Source organism: Mixophyes fleayi, chromosome 8 (assembly GCF_038048845.1).
Source record: "Mixophyes fleayi isolate aMixFle1 chromosome 8, aMixFle1.hap1, whole genome shotgun sequence".
NCBI lineage: Eukaryota > Metazoa > Chordata > Amphibia > Anura > Limnodynastidae > Mixophyes > Mixophyes fleayi.
This window is the reverse complement of record NC_134409.1, coordinates 118,055,345-118,081,346: the sequence shown is the minus strand read 5'-3', so window position 1 is coordinate 118,081,346 and position 26,002 is coordinate 118,055,345. Positions and strand designations below refer to the sequence as shown.

General features: G+C 40.4%; 3 protein-coding genes and 1 non-coding gene across 5 annotated transcripts; 2 read left to right on the top strand and 2 right to left on the bottom strand.

The window, feature by feature from the left end:
- Positions 1-1,063: 1,063 nt before the first annotated feature.
- Positions 1,064-1,767, bottom strand: HTD2 (hydroxyacyl-thioester dehydratase type 2). Its single transcript, XM_075183288.1, has one exon. It carries the CDS (start codon positions 1,765-1,767, stop codon positions 1,279-1,281), a length of 489 nt encoding a protein of 162 aa, XP_075039389.1. The 3' UTR covers positions 1,064-1,278.
- RPP14 (ribonuclease P/MRP subunit p14) lies at positions 1,719-10,253 on the bottom strand. Of its 2 annotated transcripts, none has more exons than XM_075183290.1 (6): positions 10,151-10,253; positions 7,593-7,702; positions 7,428-7,512; positions 5,452-5,528; positions 3,932-4,010; positions 1,719-1,836 (listed from the first exon to the last, which is right to left on the bottom strand). In XM_075183290.1, the coding sequence occupies exons 2-6, from the start codon at positions 7,682-7,684 to the stop codon at positions 1,780-1,782; spliced, it is 390 nt and encodes a 129-aa protein (XP_075039391.1). In that variant the 5' UTR covers positions 7,685-7,702; positions 10,151-10,253; the 3' UTR covers positions 1,719-1,779. The 2 variants fall into 2 exon arrangements, with proteins under 2 accessions (XP_075039391.1, XP_075039392.1); XM_075183291.1 differs by having other exon boundaries at positions 7,593-7,705; positions 10,151-10,228.
- Positions 10,254-20,099: 9,846 nt separating this feature from the next.
- On the top strand, positions 20,100-24,981 carry RPL23 (ribosomal protein L23). Its single transcript, XM_075183287.1, has 5 exons — positions 20,100-20,206; positions 20,806-20,889; positions 22,004-22,132; positions 22,586-22,699; positions 24,856-24,981. Exons 1-5 carry the CDS (start codon positions 20,194-20,196, stop codon positions 24,936-24,938), a joined length of 423 nt encoding a protein of 140 aa, XP_075039388.1. The 5' UTR covers positions 20,100-20,193; the 3' UTR covers positions 24,939-24,981.
- LOC142100554 (small nucleolar RNA SNORA21) lies at positions 23,097-23,230 on the top strand. Its single transcript, XR_012678852.1, has one exon. It is a non-coding gene; the product is annotated as a small nucleolar RNA SNORA21 (small nucleolar RNA).
- Positions 24,982-26,002: the final 1,021 nt, after the last annotated feature.

Below are 26,002 nucleotides of genomic sequence, written 5' to 3'. Positions count from 1 at the left end.
GTTTTTTTGATGAAGGAGACAGACTTATCTTGTATTGATTGTTTACTCAGAGAGATGCCCTGTTGTCAAAAAAGAGCAATTAACCCTTTTTATTGCCCAGTTAAGAGTCCTAGTAGCATAAAATTTTGCTAAATTCCTTTAACTAGAAAATACCATATTTGGGTCACTACAAGCTCAGTGTATAATCCTTATGGGAAACAAAATAGATCAAAGACATACTTTTATAGAACTACTCAAGCATGGATTATTTAAATTTGTAACCACTTGAACAAGCCAGAGAATATCTGTCAATTTCATATACTTTTCCGCATAGCAGTATAAAGTAATTGTGTACTGAAATATCTTTGCTATGATCCTGAAGAGGGTTAACATATATCTATTAAAACTATTCTAGGACCAAAGGGCAATAAATCAGTGGTAAAAAAGATAAGCAAAGGAGGGGCAGTTGGGCATGGCAGAAAGTTTAAAAAGTAGTGAACTAATTTTAGTCAGTTTTTGGGATCAGTCTTCTACTGATGAATTGTCCTTACATTTTAGCCTTCCCCAGGCATGTTGCATGAAAATTATTCTGTTTCTGTTTTATTTTAAAAAACTGTTCTGCACTGATATTTCTGTGTGTTAATTTATTGCCATTTATTAAATCCATTTAATGAAGTTCTGTCTTTGTGCTCTTAAATAAATCATGCGTCAGATTGCCTTGGTTTATATAACATTACATTTGGTACATTTGGTTACAGTATCTCGGAATTAACAGAGATTTGCATTTTTTTCGGACAACTCACGGAGCCACTCAAGACTACCCAAGAGTGTCAAGCTCTTGACCTAAATCTTCGTGCTAGTAGTCCTTGGTGTTTAAGAGTGTATGTGAGGTGTAATTTGTGGTTATTTTAGTAATTTTTACCAGATCAGGTGGGTTTGTGTTAAAGTAACCCTTTCAGACTCACATTGCGCGTGCCCAAGTGGGTCTTGTCATGACAGCTCAGTACAAAGGTTTCTACGGAATGCAGTTCGATTGGTTCTGTAAAACTCAAGGACAAAAGAAATTGCCATCAAATGCTTTCCATTGAGCACATAAAATAAACATTTATTCTTTTTACAACTGAACAACGGGTAGTCATAACCACAAAAGAAATGACAATGGTTTTATCTCCGATTACAATATTCTATAATAGAAGCAGCCATGTTTTGTGAGATACCAAAGCCTCCTGAAATCATGAAGCAAGTAATTGGTGTATTTATTTAGAGACTGAATGCATGTCATTGCTTACAATATGTCAGTCAGTCCTTAGGAATTAGCAGTTTAACTATCCCTTCCATGACAGTCCGGCCACTTTCTGTTGCGATACATGATACACTAATAAAGGCCACCGATCTCTTTAAAGTCTTCACTTGTGCTCTCGCCACAACTTCTTCCCCGGCATGGAGAGGAGCTGGAAAGCAAATGTCCTGGGAGATGAGAACACAGCCCTCCCCTGGTAGTTTGGTGCCCAGTACGGCAGATATCAAACCATTGAGGAGTACACCATGGACAACGGTCTTCCCAAATCTTGTGTTCTTGGCAAAGGCCTCATCCAGGTGCAATGGATTTGTATCGCCGGTCAGTTCAGAGAAGAGCTTAACATCCTTCTGAGTGAAGGTCCTAGTAATCTCAGCACTATCTCCAACCTGGAGGTGTAGCAGCCGGAACAATGTAAGTCTGTTCAACCAATATGGAAAATTGGTGGAAATACCAAACACTGTCCTGTGGGCGAGCAAACGATGAAACATCCTTACCAATATCTAATCCAAAACTAATTCTCTGCTGTTACCAGCCAGCGCCAGCAAGAAAGGGGATGCCTGAATAAAGACAAATAGATAACTTTAGTCCTTTGTGTAAAAATACAACCTTACCTTGTAGAAAGCATTAAGACAAATAAAGTCTGTATAAACCAAGCATGTATAGGGGAGTACGGATATTGTACATACCTTTATTTATACAAATATAAGTGTATTATGAGTGTTGCCATACCGGAAGCGGTAAAAATGTCCCAATTATTCAACAATTTCCCCCCAAAAAAAATGTGGTGCTTTACAGTACATATATGTATGTAAACTTAAAGTACTGCTTGTATGTAATCTATTAATCATCATCACCATTTATTTATATAGCGCCACTAATTCCGCAGCGCTGTACAGAGAACTCACATCAGTCCCTGCCCCACTGGAGCTTACAATCTAAATTCCCTAACATACACACAGACAGACCGAGAAAGAGAGAGACCAGGGTAAATTTTTAATAGCAGCCAATTAACCTACTAGTATGTTTTTGGAGTGTGGGAGGAAACCGGAGCACCCGGAGGAAACCCAAACAAACACAGGGAGAACATACAAACTCCTCACAGATAAGGCCATGGCCGGGAATTGAACTCATGACCCCAGTGCTGTGAGGCAGAAGTGCTAACCACTAGGCCACCGTGCTGCCCTATTAATGTCCTTTAACACTCCTACTTAGCTGTGGTTCAAGTAGATCAGGAACTAGGAATTTGCATTTTCAATATGACGTCTAAAAGTATGTACAGCTCATGGCACGCATTTGATTGTGGAATTTGTTAGCGACACCATCTCAATGTCAGTGGCAATTTATGCAAATGAGAGGGTGGGGCCAGGTTCATTTAACACTAGTAAGATTGCTGCAGAAATTTTAGTTGCCTAAAACTGCAGCTGTACTTTTTAAATATTGTTGTCACACTAGTGTCCATCAAGACTGTACCTTGTAGACATAATCGGTTACCTGTGTTATTCATTTTCTTTCTTTTCTAGGCATGCTTGGTAATTTCTACTAATAAATTACATAAAGGTGCTACCAACTAGTTAAAATTAATATCATGGAGAGAAGAAAAGAAAAAAACTGGCTTTGGACCTGGTGAACAACAGTCTTTGTTTTATATGTGACCCAATTCTTTAAAAAAAAATAAAAAATTAACTTTTATTTACTTTTGATAAAATTATCTTTATTTTAAAAAACAGGGAAATATGTGGGAAAGTGAATTGTGATTTAAAATTGCTGTGTGTGTCCCATGATCTCTTTCTAAAATTAAGTCGCTCATCGTTTTGGATCCCCAAATAATTTATTTTCTATACTGATCACTTACTATAGTTGTGCCCCTTATGATTTATATAGGGTACATTATAATATTTCATAACAAATTACCCTTATAATAAACCTAATTTCTTTTAGGATGTTGTAACCATCCCTTATTATATTCACTTACAGTAGGTATTGGGTTTATATTACCTCCCTAAATCATTAGCAGGGATCACGGCCGTTTTTTTGTACGGCTCCCTGTATTCACTATGGTGTAGGTGATGATTTGATAACTACCTAAATAGAAACTTGTTCACCTGGAAAAAGCAACTGCAGTGAAACGCGCGTCGGCGTCTCGCTGTGTGCATTCGATCTCTTAATAGAATATACTTTATGATGTCAATTTGAACCAACATTTAGACTAGAGATGCTCACTAACCCCGTGAACTGGTTTTGGTTTTGGATCTGGAATAGCTTCGTGTTTTGGTTTTTGCAAAACCGCCCTCGTGTGTTTTGGTTTTGTTTTTTTTAGAAAAAAACCCAAAATATGGTAAAATCACATAATTTTGCTCTTTTTTCGTTCCTACATTATTATTTACCCCAATAACACTAATTTCAAGTCATTTGCAGTCAATTTAGACCACCTCACAGGTCACAATATTATTTTCATACACTTTGGGACAAATACTGCAGCGACCTGGCTGGATGGTAAGCGACAGAGCAATGACACAAACACACAGCAGTTCCTAGCACATCTAGGACACATTTGCACACAGCAGTGGCAGAAAAGAAAAATGGGGATCCGCCCTCCCTCCCATTGGTAGGAATGAGATAACACCTCTGGTGTAACTAGCTAAGTGGATTTACCTGGATCACACGAATACTGCACTCCTGGCTTTGGTAGTGTCCCAGCAGGGTCAGAGAGGTCCACAACGACACAAGACCGCTGCAAAGAAAGGTTATTTCACGTTATGTATGAACAGGAATAAACCATGGTCCAAAGAGGAATAATTCAAGCTTGGTGTCTTGGAATATACAGCGTTTATTACTGAGTCACTAAGCACCCAATTCATTTATAGCTCTTTTCCTGCTACTACAATGGGACAAGTCCATAAACGTCCCGATTCCAATTAATTTACAGCTCTGTTCCTGCGGCAGGACATGTCTGTTCCAGGAGCCTTCACTGCATGCAAAGAAGGGCTTATTTTTAAGACTGTCATTGTTTACATTGTGCAAAGAACAATCATTAGCCGCCCAACATTTTCTAACAGAACTGATCACTGTTCAGAATGATTTGGTTGAACCAATCAGATCGACATTAAATACTCTTTAAAATATATGCGGCCTGTTCTAGTTGTGAGTGATGTTACCATGGCAACAGCTACTAAAATAAACTCCTTGTAAAAATGTCAGCAATATTTTTTATTTTTTTGTAGCCCAGATCCATTTTCAGTTACTCTTTGTATTAGAAAGCATGTTGGAAAGCATGAAATAAAAGCGCTATGAAAGTATTATTTATTGTTGCACGTGTTTCACAGCTCTCCACGTGGCCACAGGTTTGCATCAGAAACAGAATTCTGCCACTAACCTTAATGGCAAACAGAACGCAACACGTCAAAACCTCTATGGGCAAAGTGCAGGACAGATCTCTCTGCCAAGCAATGTATATAAGTGCTGAACAGAGGTTACCATGAGAAAATTACATGTACATTATTATTTTGGTATACAATAAAAGGAAACTCTCGTCCGGATGGACCTTAAATCAATGTTGATTCAGTGCCAATGTATAGGAACTTGATGCTAGCTTAATAGGTCATGTTTATCAGTGGCTTTCATTACAAATCAGAATGAGACTGACACATTGGGTTTTTCTCTAGGCTAAAAATGAGAGCCTTGTTTTTTTAATCATTGGAAAGCTGGAACTTTGAATATTAATTTCTCTAAAATAATGATGCATCTTGATTAATAGAAATTGCAATAATACTGTGCTTTATCATTTTTATTGCTTTTAGCACCTAAGAGCTAACAAAGAGCGGCGTTTATGATCAGCATGCCCCAGGACTGTCCCAATATCCTAGATAAAGAAAACTATCAAAATACATTTTCAAATGTTGCATTACATTAAATATAAAGCAGTTTATTTAGAAAAACTTGCTGATTTGTGTAGCTGTAACGGCTGGAGACCTGCTCCTCTTCCACATGGTAGATACATACAAGATCCACCTAACGCTCCCCAAACTCCAAACCCAACCACGTGATTAACTCAAGGTCAACAGCTTGTGTACTTGTGTTACACGTGCTCCAGGGCAGCAGTGATGTCAGGTCAATGATACACTGTTTAGCTTAGTGATGATGTTATTTCTATAGACTTAATAATAGCTGCATACCTGCTACAGATTCTCAATGTGGCACACAATGTCTTTTCATCAAATTTCAGCAGGTCCAACGGGAAAGAGGCTGCCACCTGGAAAAGAACATTGAGAACGCAGATATAATTTCAGACAGTTATCTGTGGATTCAACACTCACAGCTTTCTATGTCCAGAGTCAGACTGACTTAAGGTCAAGGCTACACAGGGGCCTCTGTAGTGACTACAATGTTACGGCAAGTTGTACTGCAATAAGGTGGTATTGAGGTAAAGCCTTGATAATGAGGGAGGCATTTTTCATATGCATATTCAACAAGACGGTCATTGCAGAAAGGCTTTCAGAGTCTAATGGTGCCCATACATCGGCAGATCCCACTAGACTGTATGCTCTAACAAGCAGGACCCGCAACTCTTTGCCCCCTTGTCAACCTTGTGTGTGATTTTATTTTATAGGATGTGTAACTCTGACTGTCCGGCGCTTCTGACTTTTGTGGCTCTTTACAAAATAAAGGACGATGATGATGAGTTCTTGTCACTCCACCAGAGCACTGCGTCCCAAATTTGGACAGATCCAGCCAATCGTGGCCACGCCAAAGGGCCAGGTCCCACAAATAACAACTCATGTGGTGAGAAGATGACCATATATACGTGGAGCAATTGTGGTTATAATCAGACCACAATTTGACACAAATTCCCATCAATGTCTGAATATTGGAAATCACATTTTGAACAAGATTGGTGGCTTCTTGTCCTTGCACATGCTGCTATTTGCACCCAATTAAAACAAGATGCAACAACGCAAACTTTTACATAAGCGCTTCAGAATGCCACAAGTTGCCTTTTCACTTAGGATCAACTTGTGTTTACAGTTTAGTGGTAATATAAATTGTGTCAGAACAACTGCAGAAGTCATCATCTATTTTCAAATGTTAGTGTGTGGACCAGACTGGCAGCCTGCCACTGAGTATGACGGTAGAAATATTATACCATAATGGAGAAGAATGGAATTTAAGAAGGTTGAGAGGGAGAAAAAATGAAGTTAAACTTTTTTTTAATAAGAGTTGCCTAAAATGCAGGCTATTTATTTACAGAGCCACTAAACTGAAAACAAAAATATCCCAAAGATATATACTCCACGTGACTGCCTATTGGTCATGATGGAAAACATGGCTTCCAAGGTGACCACCCAGAATCTGTTGACCATCCTTCTCTTCACGCAACAAATCTCCTACTACATAAACAGAAATCCCATTGGCATTCCGACCTCTATATATGCTGGACTACCTTCTCGTGGACTTGGAACTGCCCTGATAAATTTCAGAAAGTGTTTGGGTTCTTGGGCACTCTCTTCCAACTGCTACTGACATGTCTGAGATAACTGCTAACATTGCTGTTCTAACTCAATTATATAAGACCTTTACATTTGTGTTACTGTGTTGTGTGGCTGTATAACTGTATTGCACCCTCTCTGTCTCCCTCAATGGGGCACAAGCAAAAATAAGCGCTACTTCTGTAAAAAAATAAAATACGTGTGAGGTGTCTTGTGGCCATTTTGGAGCCACCTTGTGCGGATATTTTGAGAATTTTTTTTATGTTCAAATTGGACAGTGATCCTGTAGCTTTGAGCTTGGCCCGTGTGGCATGTTAAACGGGTGCTGAAAATCAGAACGGGGCAGGGATATGGCCTAGTGGTTAACACTTCTGCATCACAGCTCTGAGTTCCTGAGTTCGATTCCTGACCATGGCCTTATCTGTGTGGAGTTTGTATGTTCTCCTCATGTTTGCATGGGTTTCCTCCGGGTGCTCTGGTTTCCTCCCACACTCCAAAAACATACTAGTAGGGTAATTGGCTGCTATCAAAATTGACCCTAGTCTGTGTGTTAGAAAATTTAGACTGTAAGCTTCAATGGGGCAGGGACTGATGTGAGTGAGTTCTCTGTACAGCGCTGAGGTGCGGAAATAGCTGATGATGATATAGTAAAAATCAGTAAATACCTCTCCATGCAATTCCTTTAAAGCTGAAACAACCAATAACTTGAACTGAGTCGCAGTCAGCTTGACACCCTGGTCCTGGAATACTCTGCAGACCAAACACAACACAATTATATCAGCATCTATTCAGCACTATTATAATCAGTGTAATTAAGCATCGCTACTCACAACTGAATCCTCAGGTAATGATAGTCAGAGGTGTTCTTCAGTACAATCCGTTCATAGGAGATCGGCTCTAACACCTTGCATGGCACTCTCATGTTTACACGATAACCTTACTGCTGTGTATAGACAGGTAATGGGTTAAGAAAAAGATAAGAACATGTAAAACTATTCACAAGGTAGAAATCCAGTTACTAAACTAGGAAGAGGAATCATCTGTATGTTAATGTTAAATGCAAACCAGCTTACAGCAACTAGCATTTCACATAGAATAAAAAACAGGAACTGCACCAGTATCTACAGGGTGAGGTTTCTACCATCTAAACTTGAATTATCATATTAGAAAATTGGGGACATCTGTGAGTTGTATTAAAATACAGTTAAATATGCGTTAATTAGTTTGTAGTACACAGTAGGTCTACAAAAAGAATAAAAATAATCCATTCTAGATGGCATGATGACGCACATTTTGGGTTTTCAACTACAAGCTAAAAACTCTTGCCACAAGCACTTTTGATGTGGGGAGGGAGTAACTTCAATCCAGATATGTCTAAATATACAGTGATGAAGTGAGCTGGTATACGGTGGTACGCTATACTGCCACTTCTCCTACTGCCTGCATTGTAAATCTATCAAATTCCATTCACTTACATTTCCATTACATTTTTCATACCGCCACTTTGACCAGTGTGTGTGTGTGTGTGTGTGTGTATGTGTATATATATATATATATATATATATATATATATATATATATATATATATATATATATATATATACACACACACACACACATGGGCAAATGCAGGATTTGTAGAGGGGGGTTTCCACACCACACTGCCAGTGGGCATGATCAGCATGAATGGGAGCGTAGCTATAAATTTAGACAGTGCTTCGCTACTCTCCAACTCTTCCAATCCCCATCATATACACGGCAATGCTGCGTGCACTACTGTTAGGTGCATGCAGCTCTCCCTTTTTGAGCAGAGCCGTGTGAAGGTGGGTGGGGACACACACAAGTGGAAAGAAAGGGGCGGGACACAGCAGGGGAGAGAAAGGGGCGGGGACACAGGGGAGAGAAAGGGGCAGGGACACACAGCAGGGGAGAGAAAGGGGCGGGGACACACAGCAGGGGAGAGAAAGGGGCGGGGACACACCGCAGGGGAGAGAAAGGGGCGGGGACACACCGAAGGGGAAAGAAAGGGGCGGGGACACACCGCAGGGGAGAGAAAGGGGCGGGGACACACAGCAGGGGAGAGAAAGGGGCAGGGAAACACAGCAGGGGAGAGAGACAGTGCAGACAGAAATGATCTGCACACAAGTTGCAAAGTGGCTGGTCCTGGGGGCAGGGTCCAGTCACCTCAAGCATACAGTGCTCCAGACTGGGAGGGGGGTTTCCAGGCACTAGGACCCCTCCCAGGTGCACCCCTGATATATGTATATGTTCAGCAGTGATTTAAAAAAAAAAAAGGAAACCATTTAATTTAAAAAAAGAAGTGAAAATACATTTTTACAATGTACTGCCCTACTTTGTAATTTTATGTCTTATTTTTTAAAATAAAGGTTTTCTTTTTCTTGTTACTAGTGCTGATCTGTTCCTTTTAACACTGCTGAACTATACAGTCATTATTTGTTTATATAGTGTGCATCCTTGCCTTGGAGATAGACAGAGATATATACACACCAACACACAAAAAAATGCATTGATCCTCTACACTCTTCATGTACAAACAGGGGTTGCCGAACATTATATAGACAAAACACATGAATACTCTGCACTTTCCAAACACATAATTAATGCTGTTCTAACTACTTCTATATTAAAAACATGGAATGTTAAGCATACCAACCTACACCAAAGTCTTCTCCTTCTGGCCAGTCCTAACATGATCAAATACTACAAAAGTGGGCATTTACAGGTGTAGCAGTATCATGGGCTACTGAGTTTAAGTACAGAGAACACCCAAGAGAGCCCACTTTTCACTTTTTTACATATGAAGCCTATTCATTTAGTATGTTGTGATGCACAAGTTTATTGTGTTGCCAAGTACCCTATTATGCTGCAAACATATATATTATACAAGTCAAAGTAAAGACACAGAAGTGGTGATATGGAAAAGGTAACACTGAATAGGGGCTATTCCTACCTGTGTCTTGTCTGCTCCACCTATATCTTTAAACTGAGAATATTTATTTGTAACATACCATTTAAATACGTTTACTGTAAACACCAGATTACCTGTTTAACACCAGACATGTTGCCTGACTGCACTGAGAGTAGACTGAAGAAAACAAGGACAATCATACGCCTTTCTTTTGGGTCTAACATGCAGTAGAACTGTTAAAATAATGTATTTCTATTATTTATGTTGATCCCAGTCTAACACATCTAATTCATGCACATCCTGGCTCTCTAGCAGTTGTGGAACTACAAGTCAAAGCATGTCCTGCCAAACATAATTATATGTCCAGCAGAACATGCTGGGACATAATCAGTTACAACAAGCAGATGCTGCAGTTAGTTATTCACATATATATGTACATCAGTGACCACAGAACTCACCACCTGATCTCTGTCTGTAGCCCTCATGGTAGTGGCTAAATCCTCCAGCTTAGGTACCTCCCCACGTGACTCTGACATCACAGGGTCATGTGACCGCAGTGGTCACATGGTACACAGTGTAGGCAGCTGCTGGAGTTCTCTGGGTGTCAGTGCAGGAGCTGCAGCATTTCTGTCTGTTCCTGGAGTCACTGGTGTAGAAAAAGGTAAGAGGAGGGGTAATGCTGGGCAGAGGGGGAGCATGTGTGGCTGAAGGTGCTGGGCAGAGAGGGGGCATGTGTGGCTGAAGGTACTGGGCAGAGAGGGGGCATGTGTTGCTGAAGGTGCTGGGCAGTGAGGGGGCATGTGTTCCTGAAGATGCTGGGCAGAGAGGGGGCATGTGTTGTTAAAGGTGCTGGGCAGAGAGGGAGCATGTGTTGCTGAAGGTGGTGGGCAGAGAGGGGGCATGTGTTGCTGAAGGTGCAGGGCAGAGAGGGGGCATGTGTTGCTGAAGGTGCAGGGCAGAGAGGGGGCATATGTTGGTGCAGGGCATAGGGGGGCATGTGTGTTTAAAGCTGCAGGACATAGGGGGGCATGTGTGATTGAAGCTGCAGGGTATAGGGGGCATGTGTGATTGAAGCTACAGGGCAAAGGGGGGCATGTGTGATTGAAGCTGCAGAGTATAGGGGGCATGTGTGGAGGTACTGGGCAGAGAGGGGGCATATGTGAAAGTGCTGGGCAGAGAGGGTGCATGTGTGGCTAAAGGTGCTGGGCAGAGGAGGTGCATGTGTGAAGGTGGGCAGAGGGGAGGCATGTGTGAGTAAAGAATGTGGGCAAAGGGCATGTGAGGGAGAAGCCTCTTCCCCCACACGACCCCTCCTCAACCAACAATACCCCGACAACACTCGCCACCCCTTCTCTGATATTCCCAATGACACGTGCTCATTAACTTTTCCCTCACATGCCCCGCTGCCTCAATCACGACACCTCTCTTACTTTAATATGAAAAGAGGAGTAAAGCCTTACCAGCAAGTGAGATAATAATACTGAGACTGTTATTGCCATAGATGTTGTGGTTTTGTTTTTTAAAAATGCTGTATCTAGTCACACTTTACTCAGATGATATTACCATTACAGGCCATGAATATAATTGCTTTTGTCACAATACCGTACATAAAAGACTTATCTCACAAAAATAACAATACATCCAGTTTTCTACGCACTTTTTTTAGGTGGCATACTTCAGCCTGTTCACTTATCCATAACATTTAAATTTTGATGTTTTTCAGGCATTCATTGTGGGACACCAGAAATCATTGATTGGAGGATAGTGTTAGGACCAGGCAAAAGGGCAATTTAAGACATCCTAGAAATTCACTGACAATCCTCCTGCGCTATAACCCTCTCCTATTAGGGCTTCATTTTATATTAATTGCCCAGCGTGGCAGGGCATTGTTTTTTATTACTGGGGTGGTCTCCAAAATCTGCGACTTTAGTGAATAGGATAGGGATGAGGTATCCTAGTATATGGACAGGAGACAATGACTGGGGAGTCACCAGACCCATTGTGGTTAATAATGCCACAAAAGTACCCATTGAGCAAAATATACAGCATGGGTATATCCAAATACTTTTTAACTTAAAATGTTAATTAACACTAGAATCTGAACATATCCTGGAGGGGTTGTTAAATGTGAGGACGGAGGGGAGGGCAGGGAATCGTGTCATTTTGGTACCGCCCCCAATGATGCATTTTCCCAGCCGCGTCAATATGACCCAGGTGGCAAAGCCTACATTACGCGGTTTGCCATGACTCACGTCATGGAGGTCCCCATCCTGCCCACTTTACTAGGAAATGGCAGGATGCGGGAAAACCAACTGCTCTCCCGGGGGTCCGGGGGATCTATGCAGAATTAGGAAGTCTCCCGGACAATCCGGGAGAGTAGGCAAGTATGATTAAAACATAACCTAAAGCATACAAGTATTATAGTCCGCTCCTGCAAGAAAATCTACATGCACCAGACATAGAGAAAACTAAGTAACACCAAACAAATGAGCTGGCAACTATAATTGTCTGCTAGTGAAAACAAGTTCTGTGAATAGAGAGGGAGAGGGGGCTCTTTATATATGTCTAATGCATGCTAATGTGCATTAAGGTTCTAGCATAGAATATTAATTGTAAATAACTTCTCATGGGCTAATATCTACACATTATCCTTTACTTTAAGTTGACCTTTCACTTTGCATTTTTTGCTGTTACTTTCAATTTATGACCATGTATCTTCAATTTCTCACTGTAAGATTATCTTGTTTTTTAGATCTCTACACATCCATATGAATCATTAATGAGCAACCACAAGAGAAATTAACTCTTAAAAGATTGTCCCAATATATACATTTTATCAATAAAAAAGATAAATGGCTAAAAAATGTTCTTATTTTTTGGGTGACTTGGAAGACAAAATGCACATATTTTATTATCCATTTTCATGTTTTGTACTGATACTACCATCACCAAAAACAACCTCAGTAATATAATACAGTATATGTGTGGCTAAAAGCTGACTAAATCATATTTCCCATGCAGTGAATGTACCAGGTACCTACACTGATAGGGGCTTAGACACATCACCAATTGTAAAGAGCTACAGAATCTGCTGGCGCTATATAAATAAATGTTGATGATGACTATAGGAGAAATTGTTATCATAAAATATCCAACCCCAACAATATATATTAAAACATGAAAAACAGTAAATGTATTATTTAGGATCCCACATGCAGATTGTTCACCTAACAGAGAAAATGGGTAACTTTATCTGCGCTCCCTATGAGTAGGAATGGATGAAGTAAGCTGCCAATTGGAGATTCACAGAGGAGACCCCTTATTCCTAAAGGGTACAAGCAAAATATTCTGAACTCCAAGGCACTAACATGAATCAAGGGTGTAGGGTTAGGAACGTGTACAGAGTGACTTATTTGAGTTCACAGAAGAAGGTATCTAAATAACATTTATTAACAAAATATCTTTGTTATTATTAAGTAAAGACAATTGTTCTGGTTAGAACCATATAAAAAAATACAGCAAAATGGTCTAGATACAGTGTATAAACATTTGTAGAAAATCAAGTGAAGGTAAGTTTCAAAGTTAATGCAAGACACAAACCAAAGCAAGACAAAAATAAAGTAAAATAAAAATAAAATACCAGTGAATAATGTAGTACGACAAAAATATAGAGGACAAAAAAAATGAGGATCTAGCAAAGAATCATCCTAAATTCATAATATGAAGGTGTGCAATAAAAAATAACAATTTCTTATGCAATGTACTTGATAACTGTCTAAAAACATAATACACAAAGCTCAAGAACAAGTATGATGGGATAGACAATTAAAATAATGTCCAAGGGCTATTTTTTTGTACAGTCTGTTTTTATTGCAAGTGATACAGTTTTGATAATTTACAGAAACCAGGTGATACAAGTGCACGGTATATACATCCCCTAACAAAACAGTATTACCATGAAGATATCTCACATTGGTTCAACTGTAGGAAACATTAATGGAATGCATGTGTTCAGATAGTAAACCGTAGTCAATAAAACACTTAGGCAGAATAGCGGGATAGTAGTGGGGGAGGAGGGGAATTAGGAAAGCAGGAAAATTAAACTGGGAACATATTTTTCAAAGGGTCATAGAACAGATACCTGTAGCCAAATGATGGATAAGCGATGTGGGCAGGGTCCATAACTCAGTTATTCCAAAGAGCAAACAGTGAGGTGTCTTTGAGTTCTATCCACTCATACCACAAGGCACGATATTTGCGGAACTTGTCTGCAGAGGATAAAATCAAGTCGTCCATGGACATGTAAAAGTCCAGTCTCGCAATCATTCCTTTATGGACTGTGGTGGCGTTGGAGATCTCCAGCGGACCAGTATCACAGCATTCTCGGTACAATTAAGATATTTCAGAATGGATTTCTTGTACTAAGAAATGGGCATTTCTGTAACATTAAGCAGAGCCAAAACCTTGAACAATTTGAGACCTCAACCCCTGTCATTGCCTTGGAAATGAGTATCACATTCTCCCAGAAAGGACGGAGTGTGAGGCATTCCTACCACATGTGCAGTGGTGAGCCAGGTGCTAAATTGCACCTCCAACATAAAACTGTGAGGCCTGGGTACATCTTAGCTAACAGGCTGGGACACCAGTACCACCTGAATAGGACTTTGTTCTGAGTTTCTATAACTCTAACATTGACCGAACTAATATGTGTTGTTTGAGAAATGTTAAGACAATTATGGCCTGGGATGACAGCTCCCAGGTCTCATTTCCAGTAAATTTTGGCAAAGAGTCAAAGAAGTGCTCAATCAAAATTTTATATTTGGATGAGAGAGTGTGCCTTGGTTATTGTGAGGTTGTACACAGGGTCTCGAATGGGGTGAGCTCTCTCCCTGCTATCTTACGAACATCCGGGGTGTACATAAAATGTTTTAGCTGCAGGTATCTGGACACGTCAGAGTTGGGCAAATCCCATTTTGTTTGGATATCTGCAAATAGTATTACGGCGAGACCCCCGCCCGTGACCAGTGGATAAAAGCTGTCACCGGTTTGCCTGGGGTAAAGTCCGAGTTATTAATTAATGGTGTCAGGAGGGAGGTCAGGGAGGATACGCTGTCTAGGGTTCGAAGCCTAGACCAACATTTTAAGGTAGAGGTTATCGTCGGATGGTGTATAGAGGGAAGCATGGAGAGCCTAGGAATGTTTTGGATCGAAGCCTTCAGCATGAATCCCTCATCCACACCCACTGTTTAACATTACCACCTCTCGTCCAATCTAAAATTCTGTTTAACATTACGGCGTCGTGATATGTGGTTAAGTGTGGCAATTGCATCTCCAGATGTAAGTCATTGAACCAGAGGTTGGGGATATGTACAGGAAGAGTGTGTAGAAGACACAAGATTCTTGGGAGTAGATTAATTTTAACTACATTAACTTTTCCTATCCAGGAAAAAACCCTTAGGATGTCAGTTTCTCAAGTCTTTGCAGATTGTTGTAGAAATGGGCAGGAAATTGTGTGCAAATGTTTCGGACACATCCCTATTAATAATGACCCCCAGGTACTTTAACCCGGTTGGATGCCAGGCAAAAACGAAAGGAATGCTACAGATCTTCAACTACACCCGAAAAGTCAGAGATGTTGAGAACAACAGAATTTGTATAATTCATTTTTAGATCTCCTAATCTCCAAAATTCAGACATCAAGGGCTAGATTTACTAAGCTGCGGGTTTGAAAAAGTGGGGATGTTGCCTATAGCAACCAATCAGATTCTAGCTTTCATTTATTTAGTACTTTCTACAAAATGACAGCTAGAATCTGATTGGTTGCTATAGGCAACATCCCCACTTTTTCAAACCCCCAGCTTAGTAAATCTAGCCCCAAGTTGGGAATCGAGACAATGGGATTCATCAGCAAGGTCAGGAGGTCGTCTGCAAAAGGGGCCAATTTAAATTCTTTATCACCTATCTGCAGTCCTGAGATATCTGGGTTGACTCTAATGGTCCTCGGTAATACTTCCATGTATAAATACAGATATCTACGGTAACAGCAGACAGCAACCAAAAGGCTATTTTGTGCAGGGCATGGTGGTAATAATAGGAAAACCAAAATTTACATAAGTAGCACAATCTGTGAATGAACGGTAGTCTTTCTACAGGAACTTATGTTACCCCTTAAGACGATAGGTCCCCAAAGTACTCCTCAGTCCAGTGTGTGTAGCTGGAGGTAAAATACAGTGCTGGCTGCTGTTCAGGCAGTTGTCCCATTGCCGTCTGGTTGGTACTGCTCTTATATTGCCCATTCGTTAGAAGTGCTCCTGTATGCTACAGCGGTGGCTGCTGCGTTATGTGGAGTCCGTTGCAGATGACAAAGAATCTGTGTCCTATGATCAAAACGTGGGAGCAGCAGCGGTGATTAATGCCCCTCTTTAGGTAGAATGAACCAGATGTCAGTGGGAGAATAATTGTCTGCAGACCAGGTGATCAGCGGTCTGAGTCTTGTGGCTTAACAGCGCAAGTGGTTATAGGTGATTGTCTCTGTGTTAGGAATAAACCATGAATGAAGGAGAGAAGGTCTGTAATGCATACAACGCATTTTCATTAGTCTGATGTGATAGCAATACAAGGCAATAAACTTGATCAAAGGGTTGCTATGAAAAGTTAATTACAAGCAAGGCATAATAAATTACAGCATAAAATCGTATATTCCGTGCGGATATGCCTACAGTAGCAGTGGTAAATAACACAAAACTTAGATAGCTAGGAAAGTAGGGCAGTTGCGATCATAAGTGTTAATGTGCCATCCTATTGCTAAGCTTGTGAAGATTGTGGGTAGGAACAGATCCAATCATAGAGAAGCAGAAATACAAATGTGGTATAAAATTGACTAAATTGTTATCCGCACAATTATTATAAGTCAGGTGCAGCAAGAAAAGAATACATTGTAATCCACATAAATGTAATATATCTGATGCAGCAGGAAAACATATCCTAAATAGTAATCAACATAATTGCAATAGGTCAATATATATAGGAGCACCTGTATATAATATAAGATGAATATCAGGTGAAATTAACTAATATAGATACTACTGCAAGATAAATAAATATTGATACCATTAAGTTAGTTATTTTCCAGAAAAGTGCCCAAATCAAAATCCAGATTAAGGCCCTTGGGAGTGAGGGCAGTGGCGCACGCAAGGGGGGTTTCTGGTTCTCCAGAAACCCCTCTCCTCCGGGAACCAACAGTACTGTACAGCAGCCGCGGCGCTGTCAAAGAAGCGTCCGCGGCAGTGCTGTATTGTAGTATAATACAGCACTGCCGCGGATGCTTCTTGACAGCGCCGCGGCTGCTGTAGAATTCAGACTTGCTGAAATGGAGCTGCTGCGCATGCTCTATCTCGCTCTTTTTTTTTTTTTCGGGGGGTTCAGGAGCCCCCCCTTCTAAATCTTGCGTTTGCCCCTGTGAGGGGGTGTAGATCATAATGGGCCTCCTCTCTGGATGTATTTTTAATGTAACCCCCCCTCTCCAGTGTTTAAAGGCTTTCATAATGCCTATAAAATTCAGGGTAATTGGATCATGCCCATGAAATTTAGAATAATGGTTGGAGACACAGTGAGTTTCTAGGTGTTTTCTAACATTTCTCACGTGTTCAGGGATTCTTATATGTAGGCTACGTATTATGCGTCCTACATATAGGAGTCCATGGGGACGTACCAGAAGATAAATTACGCCCACAGTATCACGTGATCTTTTAATTCATCTTGAATTCTCTATCAGTGAAATTGGATTTGAAGGTCTTAATGGGTTTGTTAGTGCTCTGCTCTGTGGTATTACATGCATTGCAGTCGTTACAGAAGAAACCCTCTTTTTTTTCGCCTTCCCACGTCTCTGGTTTTCCTTTTATTTTGTGTGGCACAAAAACTGGAAACAAGCTTGTTTTTGAGGTTAGGTGCTTTCTTGTCTATACATTTCGTTTTGTCAGGTAAAATAGGTGTCTTTAAGAAGGATGGATCAGTGTGTCTTGATTTTTGCAAACTGTTTTGGGTTATCGCTGTACTGTGTGAGGATGGCTACATTATGTAGCTTAGTTTTGTTTTTCTTGTTAGGGATCAGTAAAGGATCTCTATCCATGAGTGTGCCTTGGTAGACTTTATCAACGGCTGAAAAGAGTTGGTAGTATTACAAATATTCCCTCCATCTATATTTTAATTTAATCCAGACATAGAGACATTCAGCAGCAACTACCAGCGCTGCTAAGCCGCAAGACTCAGACGACTGATCGCCTGGTCTGCAGACAATAATTCTCACGCTGACATCTGGATCATTATACCTAAAGAGCGGCATTAATCACCGCTGCGGCTCCCAAGTTTTCATCATAGGAGACAGATTCTTTGTGTTCTTTGACTCCATATGTGCTTTTTATAAGCACTACTACTGCAAAAAAACTGCAGCAGCGGCCGCTGTGACATACAGGAGCACCTCAATCAAACGGCAATAGGACACCTGTCTGAACAGCAGCTAGCACTGTATTTTACCTCCAGCTACACACATTGGAATGAGAAGTACTTTGGGGACCAAAGAGACATCGCCTCTCGTCTTAAAGATTTAACATAAGTTCCTGTAGAACAGTGGTCAGGGAACATGGGTAAATTACCCCAAATGGGGTAAAAATGAAATTCCTGGGGGTAATGCTGCTGATTCACATGCTGTCTGTTGGATTGTAGACCTCTTTAAATGTGAAATTGCTGTTGTACCAGAAGAGCCTCAAGGGTTGGCAGAGGCACTTCTTGAGCTTCAATGCAATAATGAAGCAAATATTGCATTTGAAGACAAAGCAGATCTGTCATATTTTTGGATGTCAACAGCTGCAAAGGCATTCAAAATTGCACATGAAGAGGCAGTCAAAAAGTTGCTGCCTTTTGCAACAACCTACCTTTGCGCACAAGGATTTTCCACTCTAACGAACATAAAAACAAAGCAGAGAAATCGATTGGACGCTGAAGACTGTATCCAAATTGCTCTGACATCAAAATGCATCAATATCGATGCTCATGTATCAAAAATGAAGCAACATCTTTTCTCCACAACCTGAAGTTTTGAAGTTGAAGCTTTTAAAGAAATTTTTAATAGATTCAACAAAATTTTTAATTACAATAATTAATAATATATGATTTCCTTACTTTCAAATCAAGGGGGTAATGTCGGTGTATCTAAATATATGTGGGGGTAAAAGGTAAGCAAAACCCTGCTGTTGAAAGACTACTCTTCATTCAGATTGTGGTGCTTAAGTTTTGGTTTTCCTATTTACTCCACTATGCCCTACGAAAATAACCCTTGGACAATACTTTAATTGACTATCCCATCATACTCATGTTCTTGAGCTTTGCTGATTATTTTTTCATGTTTTGGATAATTATCAAGTACAATAGACAAGAGATTGTTGTTATTTTTTACTACACAAACTATACCTTCCACACCTTCATATTATGAATGTAAGATGATCCTTTCCTAGATCCTCATTTTTTTGTCTTCTATACTTTTGTTGGACTACATCAGGGGTCGGGGAACTTTTTTACCTTTTACCCCAAAATATATTTAGATATGCCGACGTTACCCCCTTGATTTGAAAGGAAGGAAATCATATATTATTAATTATTGGAATTCAAAATTTCATTGAATCTATTCAAAATTTCTTTGAAAGCTTCAACTTCAAAACTTTAGGTTTTGGAGAAATGATGTTGCTTCATTTTTTGATACCAGAGCATCAATATTGGGGCATTTTGATGTCTTCGGCATCCAATCGATTTCTCTGCTTTGTTTTTATGTTTCTTAGAGTGGAAAATCATTGTTCGCAAAGGTAGGTTGTTGCAAAAGGCAGCAGCTTTTTGACTGCCTCCTCATGTGCAATTTTGAATGCCTTTGCAGCTGTTGACATCCAAAAATATGACAGATCTGCTTTCTTTTTAAATGCAATACGTGCTTCATTATTGCATCAAAGCTCAAAAAGTGGCTCTGCCAATCCTTGAGGCTCTTCTGGTACAACAACAATTTCACATTTAAAGGGGTCTACAATCCAACTGACAGCATGTGAATCGGCAGCATTACCCCCAGGAATTTCATTTTTACCCCATTTGGGGTAATTTACCCCTGTTCCCTGACCACTGGACTACATCATTCACTGGTATTTTATTTTGTGTTTTGCTTTGTTATAGGACAACTATTTCTCCTATAGTCACATTTCATTAAGAAACGTTTATATGTGATAACAATTATAACTTTTTATTTGTACTACACCCTTGATTCATCTTAGCCCCTCGGTGTACAAAACATTTTGCTTTAATCCAACTAACAACACGCCGTACGATATGACGTAAGAGGAAGATTGGCAATGCGTAGTGCGCGTCGCCAACCAGGGATCACGTGACACTCCCTCCCCTCTCGTTTTGCAGCCGAAGTTATATCCCGGCATCCTCCGCGGCCTGCTCTCTCTTTCCGGGAACCAAGATGTCTAAGAGAGGTGAGGGCCGCGAATCGTGTAACGTAATCTGCAGCCATCCTCTATTAGGGACTCATGTCGCTCCCCGGGATCTGCCCTGGTGATGTCCTCGCACTACCCCGTGTGATCTTCCGTGGATATTCCCTGTGTCGGAGGTCAGGGGGGGACGTGTCGAGAGGCATTGAAATGTCCGCTTGGAGTGTAGAGTAATACGGATGGCCTACTGAGCCATGTCTGTGGTCCCGGGGTATGATAGACCTGGCGTGTAAGTCATGTGACCCGCTGAGGTATATTCAGGTGCAATGTGTGTGTTTGTGTTCTATGCATATGCTGTGATGTAGAACATCTAGATTGTATGTAGTATTAGTCCCTATATGGCATCACATGCTGAATGGATAGTTATCATACCTTCACCTTATGTAGGTTCCATCCTGTTGCTGACTTGTAATTTATATGTTAATTTTGTGCATGGTATGTAAAAGAAAATTGGTCTAATGAATACTTAGTGTATATTATCAATGTTGCACAGAATGCACAGAAACATTGTGTAATGACAGAAATAAAATGTTGTTGGAGAGATATAAAAAGAGATTTTTTTATTTACATTATTTTTCCCCCAGGACGCGGAGGTTCTTCCGGTGCGAAGTTTCGCATCTCCCTGGGTCTCCCCGTGGGAGCTGTCATCAACTGTGCAGATAATACAGGTAAGGAAAGTACTGGTAAGGTTTTGTAGTGTTGTGGATCACAGACAGGATCTGGTGCCTTGACATACAAGCCTCCATGTTTTAAAAGTGTATGCAGCTCAGTGTTGAACCTGTGAGTGTTTGTACTGTTATTGTTGGTAGTATAATACCTCTCCTTAAAGCACTTGTTGTGTCTGTACCGTGGCACTATGAGTTGTCGTGGAAGAGAAGATAAAGACATTGCTTTGGGTGAAGAGGCAGCCACATGTGCTGTACGACTTCAATCAGTGGTGTAACAATGTTACTTAGTTGAACTTTGAAGGACAAGTAAACCTAAAATTCAGGATTCTTTCTATAAGTGTAAAATAACTCCTACAATCCAGAAACAAGTACATAGGTTTGTCAGATCGTAAGATTTCTAATAATGCTTTATGCTTTGTTGTGGGAATGGTTTCTGTGTACCCCAGACTTTGTCAGTAAGACCATTGACGGCCACTTCGTCAGCCTACCTAAAATGACTACTAATGGACAGCAATAGCATAACATGTTGCCTATATCTAGTGTCAGATAATGAGAAGTTAAATACCTGAATTGTATTGAATATAGTAGTTAACCTCAAGGTGCATTTTCATATTGGGGGCATGTGTATTGTATTTAGTGGCCCTCTGAATTGGATTAATCATCTACACATAGTGGGGACAGCATCTTGTGGCTTCAATCAGTATTTGAGACTGCAACTGGTGAATTGTCTAAACCAGTGGTTCCCAAACTGTGTGCCACGGCTCCCTGGGGTGCCGTGGCCGGTGGTAAGCAAGGCGGGGACTACTTGGTAATTATTTTGGCTTAGGGGTGCCTCGAACTGAGAATGTTTGGGATCCACTGGTCTAAACTGTTGACATCAGTGTGTTCGTCCTGCAGTGATGTCGGTCGTTCCTAGTGCATTCATAGGCCCACAAAATGCCTTCCTCCACTGTTTGTACAAAGGGAAAAACACTAATTTAAAGAAACTGGTCACAGTGTCTTAAATGTTGGTTGTGCGACTGTTTATGAGTATGCTAATATTTGGTTCTCTGGCAATGGTATGGTTGAATCTGTGCTACTTAATGTTTAAGAATCTATGCCTTTTTTATACTAGGTGCCAAGAACCTGTACATCATCTCTGTAAAGGGGATTAAGGGTCGGCTGAACAGACTGCCAGCTGCTGGTGTGGGCGACATGGTGATGGCCACAGTTAAAAAAGGAAAGCCTGAATTAAGAAAAAAGGGTAAGTAACGTCTCCTTAGTAGTTTTTGCATAAGTCTTGTATAACGCGTCAGTAATACCTGAAAGATCTAGAGGATCTTTAAATCCACATGGCTCAATTTATGTGTATTATTTAATATAGTGCAAAGAACAGATATGTGCTATAACCCATAGTAACCGGTCATATATGATTTATTTTAAGCAGCCTAGTGTAATTCTACCAATGGAATAAATTTGGTTGCTATGGGTTATTATAGTACATGTTCTGTTTGTTTTTTTTTTGTATGCAACATTACAACTTAACCCTGCAAATCTCTAAGTTTTCCACCGTTAAATGGCTGCGGAGGTTGATATGTGAGCCATAGGCCCGATCAGAAGCCACAGCCTCTGTTTGTAGCATGCATTTGGGCCTCCTACTCTAACCAGCTTCCATGCCTCACATTTCTATGTTAAATAACCCTGTTTCTCCTTACAGTGCATCCGGCAGTGGTAATACGACAACGAAAATCGTACCGGAGAAAAGACGGGGTGTTCTTGTATTTTGAGGATAATGCGGGGGTGATAGTGAACAATAAAGGGGAGATGAAAGGTAAGTAAAAAGGTGCACCTTAAGAAAATGCTGTTAATGTGTCATGGCTGTTGTTTTATTATGGTTTGTACAGTGCTCAGTTGTGACTAAAGCTTTAGGAAGAAAAAAGTCTGGATGTAACCTTACTTTGGTTTATTTCCCATGGGTTCACTGCTTGGTCACCTGGTGCAGCTAAAGTTGCACGTAACTTACTAGGGTGAGTATATGGTGGCCTAGCAGTGCTGAGAGTTATGTACACCTCTGTACTGCTGTCTTACATCAGTGGCTTCATGCTGTGTTCTCCATATGTATCTTAACCGAATGCTTTTTACATGGAAACAGGATAGAATAACAAGGTTTAACACACATTTGCCAGATAGTTTCTCAGGGATGTGGGGGATAATGTATGCAGGATATGCCTCTTCTTTAAAGCACTTGTTGTGTCTGTACCGTGGCACTGTGAGTTGTCGTGGAAGAGGAGATGAAGACATTGCTTTTGGGTGAAGAGGCAGCCACATATGCTGTACTACTTCAATCAGTGGTGTGACAATGTTCCCCAAAATATTTCTTGTAAGAACTTGTGTAACAATGGAGTCACAATGAACTTGTTACTGTATTGCGCTGACCAGAGCTTTAACTATGGACCCATAATTTATAGACTTATTGGGCGATATTCAATTAGCTGACATAGTCCTCCAAACATTGCAGCTGATCACATTTGCAGGTACTGGAGTATCTCAACATCATGGACTTCTCCCCGCACCACTATGTGTGGGCAAATAGAAGTCTGCAATGTTACATTGCCGCGGAGTGGATTTGTGACCATTCTGTAGCTAATTGAATATGCCCCCTAATGCTGGCCACACACATGGTATAGAACTGTGACTCCATATTACTTTGAAGTCCAGTAATCTGATTTAAAATATCCCAGGTACTTGGGCATGGTGGAAAATGTAGTCTGTCTGCTGTCGACCTGCGTGTGTATGGTTATCTCCTAGTGGACCCTAGTGTAAATTCAGCCTAATCCAGTTTGGCCACTAAACATTTCAATACATTAGTGATTCTGTTGCTTGGACCAAGTGTCAGGATTGGCCAGTGTAGCCAGCTTAAGGAACATGTATATTAGCTGGCTACAAAATGTTTATTTAACTAATCAGTTCTAGAAGTCCAATTAGGTTTTGACTTCTGACCTGTGTTTAGTTTTGTCAGTAATGGCAAAACACTAAATACTCATCTCCATTGTATTATAAATGTCTTATTTGCAGATGTAATATTACAAATGTACATGTAGGTACAGCACTTAAAAATGGTGTGCACTAATTAATTTTGCATGCTTTGCTGTAATCTAGAATGTCAGTGTTAGTGGTGGACCCAGATGTCCCAAGAAGTATTCCACCCCTATTTCCATCTGTTGGCCTTATGTAAAGATTTGAGCAGTAATTACAGTACGTAATCAGGGGAAATTATAAAATGTATACTTGTGTCCTTATGGTGTCAAATTAGAATATGTACATATTTGGTATTTCTAGAAATGGAAGTATAAGTAGAGCCTTATGTTTTCAATATAGTGCACATATAGTGACTTTGTTTAAATAGTTGCAGAGTCTCTTCTTTAATGACACTATATGGAAATAATGTGGGCATATAAACAAATTTCAAGTAACTGAAAATAATTCACGACAAATATATAAATTGGTGTGGTTATGGAGGTGCAAGCGTTTTAATAAATGTGTTGGATGATGTACCCCTACTGACAATCATAAGGGTATTTGGGGGTGGACCACATAAAAACACTCAGGCTTATAGTGCTGCTTTGATGCACCAATGGTATTACTTACCTTGATTTGGGCGCCATCACTGAATCTGAGTTCAGACCAGAACAGCCAGCTGATCCCTATGAGCCAATAATAAAATGGTTGCACTCAAAATAGTGCAGCTCACAAAACTAAACCTGCGCTGTCAGATGTCTGAGCATGCTGTTTGTCTTGCTGTTAGTTCGTGAACAGTCAGACTGTACAAAAAGGACTCTGCTGGTGCTTGGTGTAGCCTAAGCATTCATTTCAGGTCTTGTGCAGTTAGAATTCTTGGAATGCTAGGAAGTTTCAACTTGGACTTATTGTGCTGTGACAATATCCTTTTCAGTTTTGATCCTTAAACTGTTCTGCTTTCCCTTCCAGGTTCAGCTATCACAGGCCCTGTGGCGAAGGAATGTGCAGACCTGTGGCCTAGGATCGCCTCTAATGCAGGAAGCATTGCGTAAACATACCTATCTCTTTGTAAAATAAAATATGGTTGTACCCAAAGTGTTTTGGGTTTTTTTTTATACTGAGGAGGGGGCACTTTGATTTGAGAAGTGTGGGGAATTGTGCTGCTGAAATGTTAGAGATTGGCAAAATTAAATGTTTGGGTTTTATTATTCTTCACCCTAAAGTAAGCTTGTCACCACCAGTTAATTTAAATGTCTGAAATAGTACGATACCTAATATTCTGGGGACTGGTTCCTATTGAATTGATATTGAATGTTCAGCTCGTATGTAAAAGTTGGTTTTATATTAACGAGTCACTACTATGAATAACAGTATCCCATACCATGATAACATTGTGTTTAAATTTGTTTTTGCTGCTGGGTGAGAAGTATATTAATCTCATTAGCCAGGCGTGTTCAGTTAGTGCTATAGTGATCACTTGGTGAATGGGACTCAAGTGGAACTTCAAATAGGGTTTATTAAACCCTTTAATGAAGTGTACAAAGTGAACGTGCTGGCTCAGTGGTTAAAATTTCTGACCAGGGGGTAAATGTATCAATATGCGGGTTCTTCAACACCTGCGTGTTCAGCCTCTTCCGCGATTAAACTTCAAGAGGCGCTGCATTGTAAAGGGAAGTTAACCCTTTACAATGCAGCGCTGCTTGAAATTTAATCGCTGAAGAGGCTGAACACGTGGGTGTTGAAGAACCCGCATATTGATACATTTACCCCCAGATCTGTATGGGGTTTGTATGTTCCTCTGTCTTTTGGGAGGAAACTAAAGCAACCAGAGAAATCTGACATTGTCCAAAAAACACTGGTTGTGTAACTGACTTCTGATGAAATTGATCTTTGTGTGAGATAGTCAGAAAGGGCCACACGTTAATCTAATTGACAAGTTACAGCAATGCATGTAATCAAAGAGACACCTATCTGTAGTAACATCAGCAGGCATTTTAATCAAGTTTTACAAGCTGTAATAAACAAATCTGACTATAAAGCAGGAGGGCTGCTATAGTAATGTCAGCAGATGGACAGGAAAGTAGCCTGTTCTATTGTGTCCATGTTTTGTCCAACC